General features: G+C 46.4%; 1 protein-coding gene across 1 annotated transcript in view; it reads right to left on the bottom strand.

Annotated features, from left to right (window-relative positions):
* rem2 (RAS (RAD and GEM)-like GTP binding 2) overlaps positions 1-17,420 on the bottom strand; it is a 38,473-nt gene that overhangs the window by 3,469 nt on the left and 17,584 nt on the right. The window contains exon 4 of the mRNA XM_061839477.1: positions 15,786-15,963. Coding sequence (XP_061695461.1) covers positions 15,786-15,963 — 178 coding nt within the window. The remainder of the gene's footprint in view (positions 1-15,785; positions 15,964-17,420) is intronic.

The raw sequence follows: 17,420 nt of genomic DNA, 5'->3' as shown, positions 1-17,420 counted from the left end.
CGAGTTCATCTCTAGTTAGAGCACATCATATATGTGCAGTGAGCAGCTGGTGTGCCATTAGCGCAAAAGAAAAATCTTAAAGCTGATTATTGCTATTTTTTTTTCACTTTTTTTTTTTTTTTGGAAGGAAGCGAGGGGCGCAACCTCAGCCAATTGATTCAAATTACAGTTCTGCACTGTATTTACAGGAAAAAGGTCACATTTTGAGTCCGGAATGTTTAGTCCTTTCTCCTTTAATCCCATGCATTAATCTTGAGGGATGATTTCAAATGCTCACAGCAAACCCCCATGAGCGCCAATTAAATGGTTAGCAATGCAAAAGATTTTGACCCCCACGTCCTCCCAAAAAATATATTAATTAAAATTGAGTACTGTGATTGGCTGGCAACCAGTTCAGGGTGTACTCTGCTTCCTGCCCATTGACATCTGTGATAGGCTCCAGCACTCCTGCGACCCTTGTGAGGATAAGCGGGTAAGAAAATGGATGGATAGATGGATAAAATTGACTATTTGCATTGATCAACTATAGAATTTATATTGACGTTACAAAGTATCAGAAAAATAAATAATAAAAAACAAAATTACTATTACAGTCACTGATGGTGTAGTCACATGCCTGACTGTGCTGCTGGTAGCGTGGGATGGATTCCCGCTCAGTGATGGTGTCGATATCTGCCCTGCGACTGACTGGCGACCAGTTCAGGGTGTAGTTTGCCTTTTGCATAAAGCTAGCTGGGATAGGCTCCGGCTCTCTCGTGATCCTTGTGAGAAATTACTCATACAAGAAACATAGGCAGCACGGTCCCGTAGTGTGAAGCATGTCGGCCTTACACTCAAAGGGTTTTCTCTACTTTGGGCATTCTGGCTTCCTCCCACATACCAAAAGTATGCATTTTGTGGGTAAAGTCAGAGGTTTTCAAACTGGGGGGACTTGACAATTTTTAAGTCCCCTCTGGTCATATTCCATTAATATTATAGTTATTTATGTTGTATTATTTGCATGTTTATTAAATTGCAATATCAAACCTGACTACAGATATTACAAATAAAAAACATGATTTAATTCGGGTTTAATAATCCAGCATTACAGCAGCTGTCAGACGTTGGCAGCATCACTTAATACTGTACTGGGGAGGAAAATCCAAAAGCAGATTGGCAGGGTTTATCCTAGTACCTGCAACCCCTGATTGAACTGAATAGAAACTTACATATTGTTTACAACAATTCAGTTGTAGATTGAGTGAATTAGAGGGGAGGGAGGGACAAAATAGGACCGTAGGTGGGTTACAAACAAGAAAAATAATTAGCAATTAAAAAGAGGAACCAAAAGACCAAAGGAGATAAAAGTGGGGGAGGAGAAGACGTAAGTGAAGATTAGGGGACAAAGTGAAGAATGAATGTAAGACAGATTTAAGCCCTGATGTGTTTTGGTATTGTGTGAAGAAAAAAAAAATAAACAAGATATTTACATCTTAAAAAAGAAAGAATTAATGAAAATATAGAAGGGAGGCTCAAAAATTAGACGTTGGGCAAGTTGGAATACGACCAAAATGTTAGCAAAAAATCCTTAAATCATCATCATACTTAACCTATGAAAAAAAAAACTGACCAATACAAAAAAAAGTGACTCCACCCAGTGACTATTCAAGGGATTAACTTCATAAATTGTGTCTGTGTTGGTGTGTCCAATAAAATAAATAATGTAAAAAAGTAAGTAAAATAAAACAAGAAATTAGAGTACTCTCAATGTGATCTGATCTCAATCTTTCCAAATCATCGGTATGAAGTGAAAAAGATCTGATTTTTTTTTAACCAATATATTTTAAAGCAACCACATGATTTTGAGGACAAAGATATCCTCTGTACAGTGAAACAATTACTCAAATTACCGAGTGAATAATAATTTAGTTGTCTACTGTATTCCATTTGTTATAGACTTTACTACTTGCGTAACGTTTACAGCATGTCGATAAGTCGCTAATGGTGTTTTTTGTTTGAGGAGGAGTCACAGTCTCTTGCAGTAGCAGGTGAGTGCATTGAATAAAATAAATCCATCAGCTAAATTGTTTGAAATTATCTTATTTCTGAATGTCCAGGTTTGAGAAGTGAGAGCAAAAAACCTCAAGCTTGGGTTTGTGAGGTCACACGGTCAAATTGGTGAGAGAATGGGGAATTATTCCACCAGAAGCTGCAGAAGGTGACATGATAGTCAAAATTTGGTGTCCAGGAACAAAATTGTGCTCATTACCTTTTGACTGTACCCTGTGTACTATAAAGTATTCTCTCCTCCTATGATTGTTTTTAATTAAAGTGCTGTACTGAAAATACATCAATCATCATTTTAATAAGTTGACATTGATTAAACTTCAATCACATTGGTACCATTTGAAGTCGTGCAACCCCGAGTACCAAGTGGTACCTTATTTGGCAGTTCACATGCATTAATCACAAGTAGAGGCAAGGTGTGTAGTTAACTTTTTTTTATTTTGAGGGTGGGGTAGCGATGTGCTGCAGTGAACGGAACTGACTGTGAACCTTATTAGTTCGATTCTGCAAGATAATAAAAGGACAAGACAGATGGTGAGAATGCCATCTAAGAAGAGTAAACCAAAGTGCATGTTAATCAAAGGCCAGAGGAGCACGGCTGCAATATTTATATTGAGCCAGGGATAAATATGTTCTCTGTGCGTGCATGTCACAGCGGATATTTAGGATGAGGGAGCTCGATTGAACAAGAGTTTGACTGAATAAAAGTGTCACTGTACATACCATGAATAGACCTTAATGTACATCATGTTTATGCACGACGTTAGCATGTCGGCTTCACAGTTCTAAGGACAGGAGTTCAGATCCCAGCCCTGCCTGTGTGGAGTTTACATATTCTTCCTGTGCTTGCGTCAGCTTTCTCCAGGTATTCCGATTGCCTTCCACATCCCAAAAAACACGCATTGTAGGTTTATTGAAGACAAATTGCCCGTAAGTGTGAATGTGAGTGCCAATCTTTATTTGTTTATGTGGCGTGGGATTGCACAATGACCAGTTCAGGGGGTACACCGGCTCTTGCCCGGAGATAGCTGGAATAGGCTGTAGCATGCCCCTGACCCTAGTGAGGATAAGGGGGACAGAAAATGGATGGATGGACATCAGCTTTTTTTACTTAACTGAAGGTTTAGTTTGTAAGATGTTAGGATGCTGTCTCTCTGTGTCAGGCTTTTTTTTCAATACAGGAATGCAATACATGTGCTTTGTCCCAAGAGAACATAGAACATCCTTGTAAAGTGACCCGGGAATATGGAAGGAACATTTCCATACTGCTGACCTCATCCATGCTACTAGGTTGTTTTTGTTTCCTAGTGGTGAGAAAATGCTGAGTACAGTCATTTCTCTTTGTTCAAATCTCACATTCTTCCTTCTCCTCCTTCCACTCAAGGGTTAAGTGTACAACAAATCCTTCATTTACAAAAGCTGAGAGAAATTGGCAGTTTTGTAATTCACACATCTATTTTATTTAAAAAAAAATATGTCATATACAGACATATTTGAGCCCAGTTGAGTTTTCCACTCACCAACATGAGTACAATTGAACACATGTACATCTAGTAAGAGCAAATCAGATTGGATGAGAGTGGCTCTAAAATGGTCAGTTTTAATATCAGAAAATGTTCAAAATTGGAGAGTGTCTATAAGCTCAAAGTGATATTGATTGCCATATGTGCAATGCAGCAAAGTAGCTGTAGCTCTCACTTTCAAATAGGTGGGTGATCCCCCACACAAAATTTTCCATAGATGTGAATTTGGTTGTAAAGTTTTGTTTGTGGCACCACGATAGATAACTGGGAAGAATGTCTGCCTCAAAGTTCTGAGGACTGGGGTTCAAATCCTGGCCCTGTCTGTGTGGAGTGTGCAAGTGCTCCCCGTGCCTGTGTGGGTTTTCTCCAGGCACTCCGGTTTCCTACCACATCTCAAAATCATCCATTAATTGAAGACTAAATTCCTCATAGGTGTGATTTTGAGTGCAAATAGTTTTGTCTCAATTGTGTGGCCTGAGACTGACTGGTGACTAGTTCAGGGTGTACCCTGCCTCCTGCCCGTTGACAGCTGGGATCGGCTCCACCTCATCTACAACCCTAATGAGGCCATGCATCTTTGGAAAGTTAATGATTAGATGGATTAATTAGAGACTCTAAATTGCTCCGAGGTGTGAATCTGAGTGCGAGTGTTGTCTGTCTCCTTGTGGCCTGCAATTGACTGGCGACCAGTTCAGGGTGTACCCAGCCTCCTCCCCATAGATAGCTGGGAAAGGCTCTAACACTCCCATAACCATTGTGAGGATAAGCAGCTCAGAAAATTGATGGATGAATAAATTGTGCACTTGCTAGGAATATGATGGGATAATAACTCATTCTATTAGCAAGAACTCCCACGCAGAAATTGTACACAAATAATGTATTTGGACTATTTTAAAGGAAAAACAAACCAGCCTTCGCTAGATGACATAACTGGACAATTTTTTTTTTAAAAAAAAGCATTTCATACACTTGGTCTCAACAATCCTCTAATTCTTACACACACCCTTTTCCCACATACCGTAGCTCAGATGTCTTTATTTTTCCCCTTCCTGTGTGGACCCAAATGTGTCCACACTATGAACACAAACATTCATTGAGATAGTAGGCACAGTAGAGCCCTGTAAGAGTGGATGATCCAAAGTATAACCATGTGGGAAAAAAAACAAGAACAAATAAATGAAAGGCAAAAAAACTAGGAGCCGAGGGAGACTTTCTCTCTAGAGAGGGTTGGAAGGGGAGTCCAGCAATATTGTTGCACCTGCAAAGAGATTTGTTTTTATTTCTGATGGACATTAAGATAAAAAGGGTCTAGTGCATACAGTATATTGTACGGAATTTATTGTTTTCCTTTCATTTCAGGAAAAAAAAAACAGCTATATATTCTATTAAAGTATTGTTGAATTCCTGACAAATGGATGGCCTGCAATGAATGCTGTACGAGATAAATGTTGTAAATCCAGGCATAGGGATCTTTGGTTATTCACTCACTAAATGGATTCAATACATGACCGAGCCATAGTTACAATCGGCCTGCTTCCATTGTATGTTTAACAGAGCAAAATATGTAATCCTTTAAAAGATATACATATGCAGTTTTCTTTGATTCCCTCGACAGTTTACTCTAACCTAATGCTGAGGGAATTTACAGTATATTGGCATATAACATTTCAATTTTTATGATATACTGTATATCCCGGCGGCACGGTGACTCAGCTAGTAAAGCATTGGCCTCACAGTTCTGAGGACCCGGGTTCGATTCCAGCCCCGCCTGTGTGGAGTTTGCATGTTCTTCCCATGCCTGCATGGGTTTTCTCTGGGCAACATTATTTGGACACTCTAAATTGCCCATAGGTGTGATTGTGAGTGTGGCTGTTTGTCTCAATGTGCCCAGCGATTGGCTGGCAACCACTTCAGGGTGTACCCCGCCTCCTGCCCGTTGACAGCTGGGATAGGGTCCAGCACTCCCACAAGCCTCGTGAGGATAAGCGGCACAGAAAATTGATGGATGGATGAATGGAGGGATGGATATCCCCTGTGTCTTGTCCAAATGTGGCAGCACATAAAAGGCGAAACGTTTCTGGTCGCTGATGCGCTGTTTTGTGGGTGAGCCACAGTGATGTTGCGCTGAATGCCAAAAGCAGCAGCGTGCCAACACGAACATATTTCAAGTGTAAATTAGACATTTTATACGATCATAGTAAATCACGAATGATTACAGTTTGCATGCAGATATTTGAATGTACCGGCACGGTACATCTGCCTCACAGTTCTAAGAAACTGGTTCAGATGCTACCTTGCCTGTGTAATTTGCCACGTGTTTTTTGTTTCCAGCTAGGTTTCCTTGCACATCCTCAAAACATGCAGGGTAGGTTAATTAAAGACTACATTTTATGTAGGAATGGAAGTGAGTGTGAATGTTTGTTTATATGTGCCCTGTGATTTTCTGGCAACCAATTCAGATATACGGCGCCTCCTGTGTGCATTTAGGTGGGATAGGCTTCAGCATACCTGTGACCCTATTTAAGATGAGCATTGTGGAAAATGGGTGGACAGATGTCCTAGAACTAGATGTAAAGTTGCAAACTCTCAACTCTTCATTGTTCACCTAATTTGCTAAATAGGTTAAACCAAAAATTCTGAGAATCAGAATAATTTTAACAGATCAAGTGTATGTCCATTCAAATTGTGTTATTGTGAGCTAAGCAACGAGGATATGTCTTGTAAACAGAAACAAATTGATTCAGCAGATCGATGGTAAATCCCAGAGGTGTCTGTCTCCCTAACGTTGGCTTGGAAGGATATTTAAAGATTTTCTGGCACTCAGCTATTGGCCAAGGCTAGACTGATAGCCTTACAGCAATACATCACCCCACTGCTCCCAATCAGGACATCACTGTTGTATGATGAGGTTTGTGGAATGAAGTCACTGAATATTTTATTGAATTTGTTTTCTGTGTTAAATCTGCTGTTGAAATCCATCCATCCATAATCTGAGCTGCTTATCCTCACAATGGTCATGGGAGTGCTGGAGCCATTCCAATCTATCTTTGGGCAGGAAGCGGGGAACACCCTGAATTGGATGCCAGCCAATCACAGGGCACACATAGACAGACAAGAGTAACACTCACAATCACACCTAGAGGAAATTCTGTGTCCATTTAATCCCTTTTTTGGTATGTGGGAGGAAACCAGTGCCCAGAGAAAACTTACATTGGCACAGGGAGAACATGTAAACTCCACACAGGAGGGACCAGTATTTGAACCCAGGTTCTCAGAACTGAGAGGCAGACGTTCAAACGGTTATCCCACCATTCCACATTGTTGAAATCCATCATTTATCACACTTGTTTCACTTTAAAGCAAGAGTTCATGAAGTTTCGATCCATTGATCCGTTTGATCCTGCTTTTGCTGGTCAGGGTTACAGGTCAACTCGAGTCTATTCCAACTACAGGAGTATGGATACAACCATGAATGGCCAACTTGTTGCAATGTCTCAATCACATTTTTTTAATACGAGACACTTGATTTTGAGCACCTGCAAATACTGTGTCCATAGTCCAAAGAGCCCATCCAAATTATTTCAACTGTGTTATTTTATAATTTGAATAAAAGTATCCCAAAATTAAACCTAATCTTTCCATTGCACATTAATGATGCGGCATAACATTATCATCAAGCAAATTACTACTTCCTGATTCTTCTTCTTCCTGATTATTTACTCTAAATATAGAAACTAGTGAAGCATCCATCCATTCATTTTTTTAGCCACTTATCCTCACTAGGGTCGTTGGAGTGCTGGAGCCTATCCCAATTGACTTTGGGCAAGAGGCGGGGTATACCCTGAACTGGTTGCCAGCCAATCGCAGGGCACATATAGACAGACAACAGTCAGACTCACAATTACACCTCGGGGCAATTTAGAGTGTCCAGTTAATGTTTTTGGGATGTGGGAGGAAACTGGAGTGCCCGGAGAAAACCCACACAGGCATCGGGCGAACATGCAAACTCCACACAGGGAGGGCTGTTGTGACGGTCTGCGCGCTACCCCTTGGTGAAAAGTCTCCTTGTGATTAATGCGGATGCGTTACTAACAGGGGGACACTGGGTACGTCTAGACGCTTACTAGGAAATCCCCCGATCTCATAGTTCCCGTTCTTCTACACAGAGGTAGCTAAAATGCGTTATATCCTAACCCAAAACTAACCTTAAAACAAAAGTTGATAAAAAGACATACACATATATGTACATTAGCTGTGTTCGTCTTTCTGAGACGTCCATAGTGAACATGAACACACATTTTGAAGCATGGATGGGGAGGTTTCAGACTGGACGGAAGTTTACAAAATATACACGCATGTGCATCAATCACAAGGAGACTTTTCAGCATTCGCAGCACTCAGACTGTCCCACCGGGATTGAACCATGGTCCCCAGAACTGTGAGGCCAACAGCTGATCCACTGTGCCGCCACTAGTGAAGCAATAAACTGTCATGCTCCTGGATTCCAGCCAGGGCTGGGCGTGGCCAGCTAATCTGAAGGTGCACACCTGCGCCTCATGACCTTTGATTAGACCCAGTACATATAGGACCCGGGGGACGACTGTTACTCCGCTAGATCGTTGCTCTTCATGCCTCGTTCCCGCACTCCTGCTTTCTCGACTTCTGACCTCCGTGCACCGACCCACGCCTGTTCATTGACCACCCTCGTAAGCCCATTCGTACTGGTACTACGAATTGTTTGGACTGTCTACCTGATCTCAGACCTCGGACCGAATAAAGGTTTCCTCTGTAATGTCTGTTGTCTCTGGAGTCGTGCATTTGGGTCCACCCTTGAGCCCCGCATCGTGACAGAACGATCTAGCCAGAACATGGACCCAGCCTACTCTGAAGCCATTCGCCGTGCGCTGCAAGTGCAGGGCAAACGCCTGGGTGAGCAAGAGGCTGCTCTCCAGGGTATGACTCACCAGATCCAGGAGCTCTGCACCCAGCTGGAACCGTGGCTAGCCTCCCAGGCTAGCGCGGCCGCTCCTGTGCCTTTCCGTGCCACCATCACTCCGCTCTCTCGACCAGAGCGGTTCTCCGGCGACTCCGGTAACGTCAAGCCCTTCCTGGCGCAGTGCGATCTCCACTTTGAGCTGCAAGCGTCCGCTTTTCCCACGGACCGCTCCCGGATCGCCTTCGTCATTTCCCACATGACAGGGAGGGCGGAGGCATGGGCCACCGCCGAGTGGAGCCGTAACTCGGAGACCTGCCGCTCATGGGCGAGCTTCGTCTGCGCGCTCACCCAGGTGTTCCAGTACGCGGCTCCGGAACGCCAGGCGGCGTCCTCGCTCATGACAATTCGCCAGGGACATCGCCGCGTGTCCGACTACGCCATTGAGTTCCGGATTCGGGCTGCCGAGAGCCGCTGGAATGAGGAAGCCCTCCATGACGCGTTTTACGAGGGACTGTCCCCACAGATCCGTGGTCACCTCGTGGCCATGGATCTTCCGCCTTCGCTTAACTCCCTCATCGCATTGGCCCTCAAGGTGGACCAGCGCCTCACCATGCAGAGACAGATGGAGGGCCTGAGGGAGGAGGAGAGGGAGAGTCGCAGTCCGGTTGCTTCCGCTTCCCGGCCACCCGTGTTGTCAGCTTCATCGGAGTCCATGCAAGTGGAGGGCCTTGGCGGCTCAGCGGAGGAGCGCTTACGTCGGCGACGAGAGGGACGCTGTTTTTACTGCGGGCGTTTGGGACACTTGATCGCCCGCTGCCCGACTCAACCAGGGCACTCTGACATCAGGATCTCTGCTCCGGTGAGTGTGCGGTACACCGCGGCGGGGTCAGGGAGGTCCCTTCTTCACCTCACCTTGGGAACGGACTCCCGTTCATGCACTGTGACGGCTTTCATAGATTCTGGGTCGGAAGCTAACCTGATAAATCCCCGCGTGGTCGAGGAGCTGGGGGCAGCAACCTTCCCCACGCAACGGTTTCGTCACGCCTATGCCGCCAACGGCAAGTTCCTTTGTCGGGTTACACATCGCACTCAGACGCTACGTATGAGCTTTTCGGACGCTCACTCGGAGCGTATTAGCTTTCATGTCTTCGACGCACGTAGTAGCGACATCATTTTGGGCAGCCCGTGGCTCAAAGAACATAATCCGCACATAGATTGGACCACGGGTCAGATCAAGACTTGGGGAGAGGACTGTCTCAGTCGCTGTGTCACTGTCCGGAGAGACAGGGGTATTCAAGTTGCGCCGGTTCGGCTAACAGAACCTAGTACCGCCCTGGACCTGACCGCAGGGCCCTCCTGCTACCATGACCTACGGGAGGTCTTCTCTGAATCTAAAGCAAAGTCTCTCCCGCCACATCGGTCATACGACTGCGCGATTGAACTCCTGCCAGGCACCTCTCCTCCCAGAGGGAAACTGTTCTCTTTAACAGGAACAGAGCATCAAGCCATGAGGGACTACATCAAGGACTCGCTGGCAGCCGGACTCATTCGCCCCTCATCCTCACCAGCCGGTGCGGGGGTTTTTTTTTTTTTGTCAAGAAGAAGGACTCCACGCTGCGACCCTGCATCGACTACCGAGGACTGAACAACATCACAGTCAAGAACAGGTACCCTTTGCCGCTTATCTCTACAGCATTCGAACTCCTCCAGGGAGCCCGGATCTTCACCAAGCTCGACTTGCGCAGCGCTTACCATCTGGTGCGGATTCGGGAAGGGGATGAGTGGAAGACGGCGTTCAACACCCCCACAGGGCACTATGAGTATCTTGTGATGCCCTTTGGACTGACAAACGCTCCGGCCGTCTTTCAGAACTTCATTAACGACGTGCTTCAGGAGCTCCTGAACAGATCTGTCTTTGTTTACCTGGATGACATTCTCATCTTTTCAGCAGACCTAACCTCTCACATTCAACAAGTCAGAGAGGTGCTCCGGCGTCTGCAGCAGCAACAATTATACGTGAATATGGATAAGTGTGAGTTCCATCGGGCATCCGTGTCCTTCCTGGGCTTCGTCCTGGCTGAGGGAGAGATACGGATGGATCCCGGGAAGGTCGACGCGGTGCTGCAGTGGCCTACCCCCACCAACAGGAGGGACGTGCAGAGGTTTTTGGGATTTGCCAATTTCTACAGGAAATTCATAAGGAACTTCAGTTCCGTGGCCGCTCCTCTGCATTCGCTCACCTCGCCACATACCACCTTCGACTGGTCCGGGACCTGCCAGGAGGCCTTCAGCAGGCTCAAGGCAAGTTTCATTACTGCGCCCGTTCTCATTATTCCGGATCCAGATAACCAGTTTGTGGTGGAGGTGGATGCATCGAATTCGGGAATCGGAGCAGTCTTGTCGCAGAGGAGTCCCAGGGATGGAAGGATCCACCCGTGCGCGTTCCTGTCTAGAAAGTTGACCCCGGCAGAGAGGAACTACGACGTGGGAGATAGGGAACTGCTGGCGGTCAAGAGCGCGTTGGAGGAGTGGCGGCACTGGCTGGAGGGCTCGCAAGTGCCGTTCGTTGTCTTCACGGACCATAAGAACCTTGAATACCTGAAGTCTGCGAAGAGGTTGAACGCCCGTCAGGCCAGGTGGGCCCTATTTTTCACCCGCTTCCACTTTAAGGTGTTTTTCCGCCCAGGCTCCAAAAACGGCAAGCCGGATGCACTCTCGGGGATCCACGAGGGAGGGCGCACGGATTCAGACGCCGCTACTATCCTGCCAGCGGGGTGCTTCGTGGCCGGTTTCACCTGGGCGATCGAGTCGCGGGTGAAGGAGGCCCTGGGAGAGACACCGTCACCCGCGGATTGTCTGTCGGGCCGCCTTTTCGTCATCCCATCTCTGCGGGGAGACGTCATCAACTGGGCCCATACCAACAAGACGGTCTGCCACCCGGGTATGGCGAAGACACGTTCAGTGGTTGAACAAAGGTTCTGGTGGCCTAACCTCAGCAAGGACGTAAGGGAGTTCGTCAATGCCTGCCCGGTGTGTGCTGCCAATAAGACTTCCCGCCTACGGCCTGTTGGTGAGTTGCAACCCCTGTCCATCCCCTTTCGTCCGTGGTCACACATCGCGCTGGACTTCGTCACCGGCCTGCCGCCTTCACAAAGGAACACAGTGGTGCTGTCCGTAGTGGACCATTTTTCCAAGATGGTCCACTTCGTGCCGCTTCCGAAGATCCCATCGCCCAAGCAGACAGCCCAGTTGGTATTAGACGAGGTCGTCCGTTACCACGGCCTACCCCAGGACATCGTTTCGGACAGGGGTCCGCAATTCAGCGCCCGTTTCTGGAAGGAGTTCTGCAACCTCATCGGCGCTTCAGCAAGTCGGACATCGGGTCATCACCCAGAGTCTAACGGCCAGACTGAGAGGATTAACCAGGAATTAGAGACCGGTCTTCGATGTCTGGCATCCAGGGACCAGAGCACGTGGAGCCAGCACATCAAGTGGGTGGAGTATGCCCACAATTCTCTACCCTCCGCTTAAACAGGTATGGCTCCACTCCATGTCGTGCATGGCTACCCTCCGTCCCTGTTTCCTCCACTGGTCACAGACTCCGCAGTTCCGTCAGCCCTGGCCATGGTGCGACGCTGCAAACGGACCTGGGAAGCAGCTCGGAGGACACTGCTGCGCATGAGCAGCGCCTACAAGGCCGGAGCAGACCGCAAGAGAAGGGCCACACCAGAGCTCAGAGTGGGACAGCGAGTGTGGCTCTCCACCAAAGATCTCCCGCTGCGGACGGGATCCCGCAAACTTACTCCCAGGTTCGTTGGCCCGTTCCCGGTTTCCAAAGTTATTAACCCGGTCGCCGTCTCGTTGAAAGTGCCAAGGTCGATGAGGGTGCACCCTACGTTCCACGTCAGCAGACTTCGCCCGAATCGCACGTCGTCGCTGGCTCCTCCGCTCAAATCCCCCCCGCCACCCCGCATGGTCGACGGTGGGTTGGTGTATACTGTGCCCCGGTTGCTGTCTTCCCGTCGCAGAGGAAGGGGGGTCCAGTACCTGGTGGACTGGGAGGGATATGGCCCGGAGGAGCACTCTTGGATCACCTCCCGCTTCGTCGTGGACCGCTCCCTCATCAGGGACTTTCACGCAGCTCACCCTGATGCTCCTGGGCCGTCCAGAGCCGGCCGTTGAGGGTGGGGGAGTACTGTCATGCTCCTGGATTCCAGCCAGGGCTGGGCGTGGCCAGCTAATCTGAAGGTGCACACCTGCGCATCATGACCTTTGATTAGACCCAGTACATATAGGACCCGGGGGACAACTGTTACTCCGCTAGATCGTTGCTCTTCATGCCACGTTCCCGCACTCCTGCTTTCTCGACTTCTGACCTCCGTGCACCGACCCACGCCTGTTCATTGACCACCCTCGTAAGCCCATTCGTACTGGTACTACAAATTGTTTGGACTGTCTACCTGATCTCAGACCTCGGACCGAATAAAGGTTTCCTCTGTACTGTCTGTTGTCTCTGGAGTCGTGCATTTGGGTCCACCCTTGAGCCCCGCATCGTGACATAAACAAATAAAGACCTTCTTAAGTTTTCAATGAATCAATTTCACACCCAGTAACAATGAGGTTATTTGATACTTGGAAGTAAAACGTGAATCCTTACCTTCACACAATATACACACATACACATACAAGTTGTCGTTAAATTTATTTGGGCAATTTAGTTATTGTACTGCAGAGCTACCAAATGTTAAGTTCTGTATTTTGTTAAGGCAATCACTGCACCTTGAGTTGTTAACACCTGGAACACTGATTGTTCCAGAAATTGGTGGAATCAAGGGGACTGCGTCTGACATTATTGGCACGTCCACATTGAACATCTGCATGGTGGACGCTATTTTATTTCACCCCCCCCACCTGCCTAGCTGCAAAGGCAAAAGTCCCCTTTGTATCTGGTGTCAGTGAATAGTAACTGGTCATTGCCCTCATGGTAGCGAATAAGATATACTTCTTATAAAACAAAGGGAGGGTGTGGAGTGGATAAGTGAAGATGATGTCAGAGACAATGCCAATGCTAAGTACTAAGCTATCGTTACAAACAGTCACAAAAGATTGAAATAAGTAATTTGCTGAAATCAATACACTTGTCACGTAGGTCTGGATAGAACTGTGTTTTCGTGGAGAGCAACCAATTTTGAACAGCAAAGTAAGCTATTCAATATATATTTGGAGATATAAATATAAAATACCACCAGTCCACACCGTTTCTGTACCAGAAATGAATTATGGGATGCTCTGTGTACATTAATGCGGAGGAAAAAAAAAGTTCATGGTTTTAAGCAAATAAATGCAATACAACAAAGAGTGAAAAAAATTAAGAGGGTTTGAATATTTTCTGTACCTAGTGTCAATTTTAAATGCTAAATCAAAATGTATCGGGTCAAATTGAATATTTAGAAAATGTGCAAATCCACACAGCCCCCCCAAAAATGTAAGTACCAAAATAAAAGCATTTCTTTTCTAGCATCAAATAACAACATAAAATAATAAAGTACAGATAAAATAAACATCTTATGCAGAGAAACAGGCCCCTGGAAAAATAGTATCACTACCTCAAATAACAAACCAGTTATGAAAACTTTATTCTGTGAATAATTTGTCACTTTTCTGAAGAAGTGTCGCATGGAAGTCGCGGGGTGGGGGGCTGGGAAACAAATGGGAATAAAAAAAAGAAACAGCCACAGAAAAGGCGCTTCCCATTGGCCTGGCCGCAAGAGAGCGGACGTCAGCCCTGGAGGTGCATTTGAAAAAAACAAGTGGCAGCGGGGTTGGGAGTGGAGGAACAAAAAAAAAAAGAACAGTTCCTGCTGGTATATGATGAGTCAGGTCTGGCCCACATGGAGCACCTGACCCTCTTGTGCACATCAGTGCCCTCTGATCTTCCAAATGTTCTTCCGCAAGAATGGACAAAAATTACCAGACTTATTCCAACATCTCCTAAAAAGTGTTCTCAAATAAGTGGAAGCTGTTATAGTTGCCATGGAAAAAACAACTCTATGTTTTTCGTCTAGTACTTGGATGTTTTTCCATCGTACAACTGTTTTTTTGTTACATTTGTTTTTGAGACAACTTCTTATAAAGATCAGGAATTACATGTGATTTCTCCAAATAGTTATAATGATTTTATTTCCATCATAACCAATAATCTTCAAAACCTGCCCCCAGCCATTTCACCCATATTGGAAACAGCAAGTTAATACTTAATAAGGAGGGTAGAAATGAAATGGGCACTTAGTTTCCAAAAGAGGAATACAATTACATTACGTTCAGGCCAGTGATTTAAGTGTTGAAGACTGAGATGAAATAAAAGTTACTGGTCAATTTCATGAGTCACGAGCTGAATTCTTAGTTGTTCCATTTTAAAATGGGAACTCCATTAAGGACTTCTCAGACGGACACTTTTATAGCATCATTTAATTTAGACAAAGAGGAGGAGATAATTATAATAGACCGACACTGGAGGGATAGTGACAGATAGGACGGCGTTTTGGTGCTGTTCATGTAAGGTCTCATAACTGCCAGTGCATATCAGAGCTGAAACCAAGGAATGAAGTCCAAGGAATGGTCTGGAGACATCTAAGACCTGATTGTGGCAAGGCACAAATTGGGGAAGTTTAGAAAAGAATTTCAGCAGTACAGAAGTTCCCGAAAAGGACTGTTGTTTTGATTATTCACAAATGCAACTGGTTTGGAGCCACCATGACCCATTCTAGACCTGTTCATTTGACTGAGCTGAGTAACTGTGGGGAAAAAAAGGCTTTGGTCAAAAACTCTATTGTCACCAAGCTGCAGTGTTTCGTTCCAGGGATAGAAGAACCATCCAGAAGGTGAACTATTGCTAACGCACTCTACCTATCAGGACTTCATAGTAAACTTATCAGCTGGCTGTAAATGCGGCTCGGTGGCGCAGCTGTAAAGGGAAAGACTCCGAGTTCTGAGGACCGGGGGTTCAACTCCCATCCCCACCTGTGTGGAGTTTGCATGTTCTTCCCTTATCTGTGTGGGGTTTTGCACTCTGGTTCCCTCCCACATCCCAAAAACATGCATTAATTGGAGACTCTAAATTGCCCCTCGGTGTGATTGTGAGTAAGACTGTTGTTTGTCTCCATGTGCCCTATGATTGGGTGGAAACCAGTTGAGGCTGTACCCCTCTTCCTCCCTGAAGATAGTGTGATTTGTGTGTTGGTGTGCAGGTGGACATGTGAGATTCCATCTGCCGTACCTACCCTCAGTGCTGATTTCACGAGAGCGAACAAGGTCGCTCTTGTTGCCCACCAGGATGATTGGCGTGTGAGGCTGGGACTCCCTGAGGAGAAGACGGAGCTGTGCGGTGCGATGGAAGCTGCGCCTGTCAGTCACGGAGAAGACCAGGATACACACATCACACTGTAGAGTGGACAGGTCCTGTGAATACGAACCCATGTGTTAATAAAACAGCATGACTGAAGAAAAGATTAAAATTACATACTGATAGATGCATGAAGTTAATATCTTGTGGCAGATGGATAAGAGTGGAATATTATTGGCTGTAATGCATGGCACAAGAGCTCATGGAATTGATCAACATGAATGGCAATTTGTCTCCTTGCTCTGTCAGGAGTTCTCTACTGAAAGGTAGTAGGTGGGTGGTCCTGCTGTTTTATGACATGAGCCGGAGGAAGTTATGGTCAACTTGACTTGATGTATGTCATTCTTTACATAAAATTTTCTACTCCCTTTCGCAGTGACCACTAACCTCCCGATGGGGCTTCCTGTCACAAAGATTAAATTAGCCCAAGTGGTTTGAACAGAAACACAACTTGGAATTGGTCACGACCATTATTCTGCGATCCATCTATCCATTTTCTTAGCTGCTTCTCCTCACAAGGGTCACAGGAGTGCTGGAGCCTATCCAAGCTGTCAATGGGTAGGAGGCGGGGTACACCTTGAACTGATTGCCAGCCAATCGCCACGCACATAGAGACAAACAGCCACACTCATAATCACACCTAGGGGCAATTTAGAGTGTCCAATTATTGCATGTTTTGGGGATGGGTGAGGAAACTCGAGTGCCCAGAGAAAATCCACGCACGCACTTGAAGAACATGCAAACTCCACACAGGCGGGTCCGGGATTGAACCCCGGACCTCAGAACTGTGAGGCCAATGCTTTCCATCTGATTCACTGTGCCCTCTCAGTCATGAATTGTGATCATATTTTTGTTGCATGTTATGTGAAGAACAAATATTATTATTATGGGCACACCTGCGCCTCGTTCCATGTAATCACGAGTGATACAAATAAGACTCCATGTACGGTCTGGCCTTTGCCAGATTGTTGCCTCATGCCTCATTCCCACACTCTCCTGATTCTGTTCCTGCTCTCCCGGGTACCAACCCTTGCTTGGGGGGAATTCTCCCTTATTGGGGCCATGCCAAGTCTGACCTCGGGCCAGCATCCGGCGACTAGACCGAATGGGTCAATCAAGACTTGGAGACTGGATGCCTGACTTCCCGCGAACACAGCACCTGGAGCCGGCACCTCAGCTGGGTGGAATACGCTCACAACTCTCTTCCTTCGGCATCGACAGGTATGGCCCCCTTCCATGTTGTACACGGCTACTCCCCTTCTCTCTTCCCGTCTCTAGGTGTTGATTTCCCGGTGCCATCTGCATTGGCCATAGTAAGACATTGCAAGCGAACCTTGGACCAAGCAAGAAGAATGCTGCTGCGGATGGGATGCACCTACAATGTCGCGGTGGAATGTAAAGGGATGAAGGCGCAGACCTATAAAGTGTGCCAGCGCGTCTGTCTGTCGACACGAGGCCTCCCACTCCAGATTGATTCCCGCTACCTGGCTCCCAGGTTTATTGCTCGTTCCCC

Source organism: Syngnathoides biaculeatus, chromosome 13 (assembly GCF_019802595.1).
Source record: "Syngnathoides biaculeatus isolate LvHL_M chromosome 13, ASM1980259v1, whole genome shotgun sequence".
Taxonomy (NCBI): domain Eukaryota; kingdom Metazoa; phylum Chordata; class Actinopteri; order Syngnathiformes; family Syngnathidae; genus Syngnathoides; species Syngnathoides biaculeatus.
This window is presented reverse-complemented; position numbering and strand designations above follow the sequence as displayed.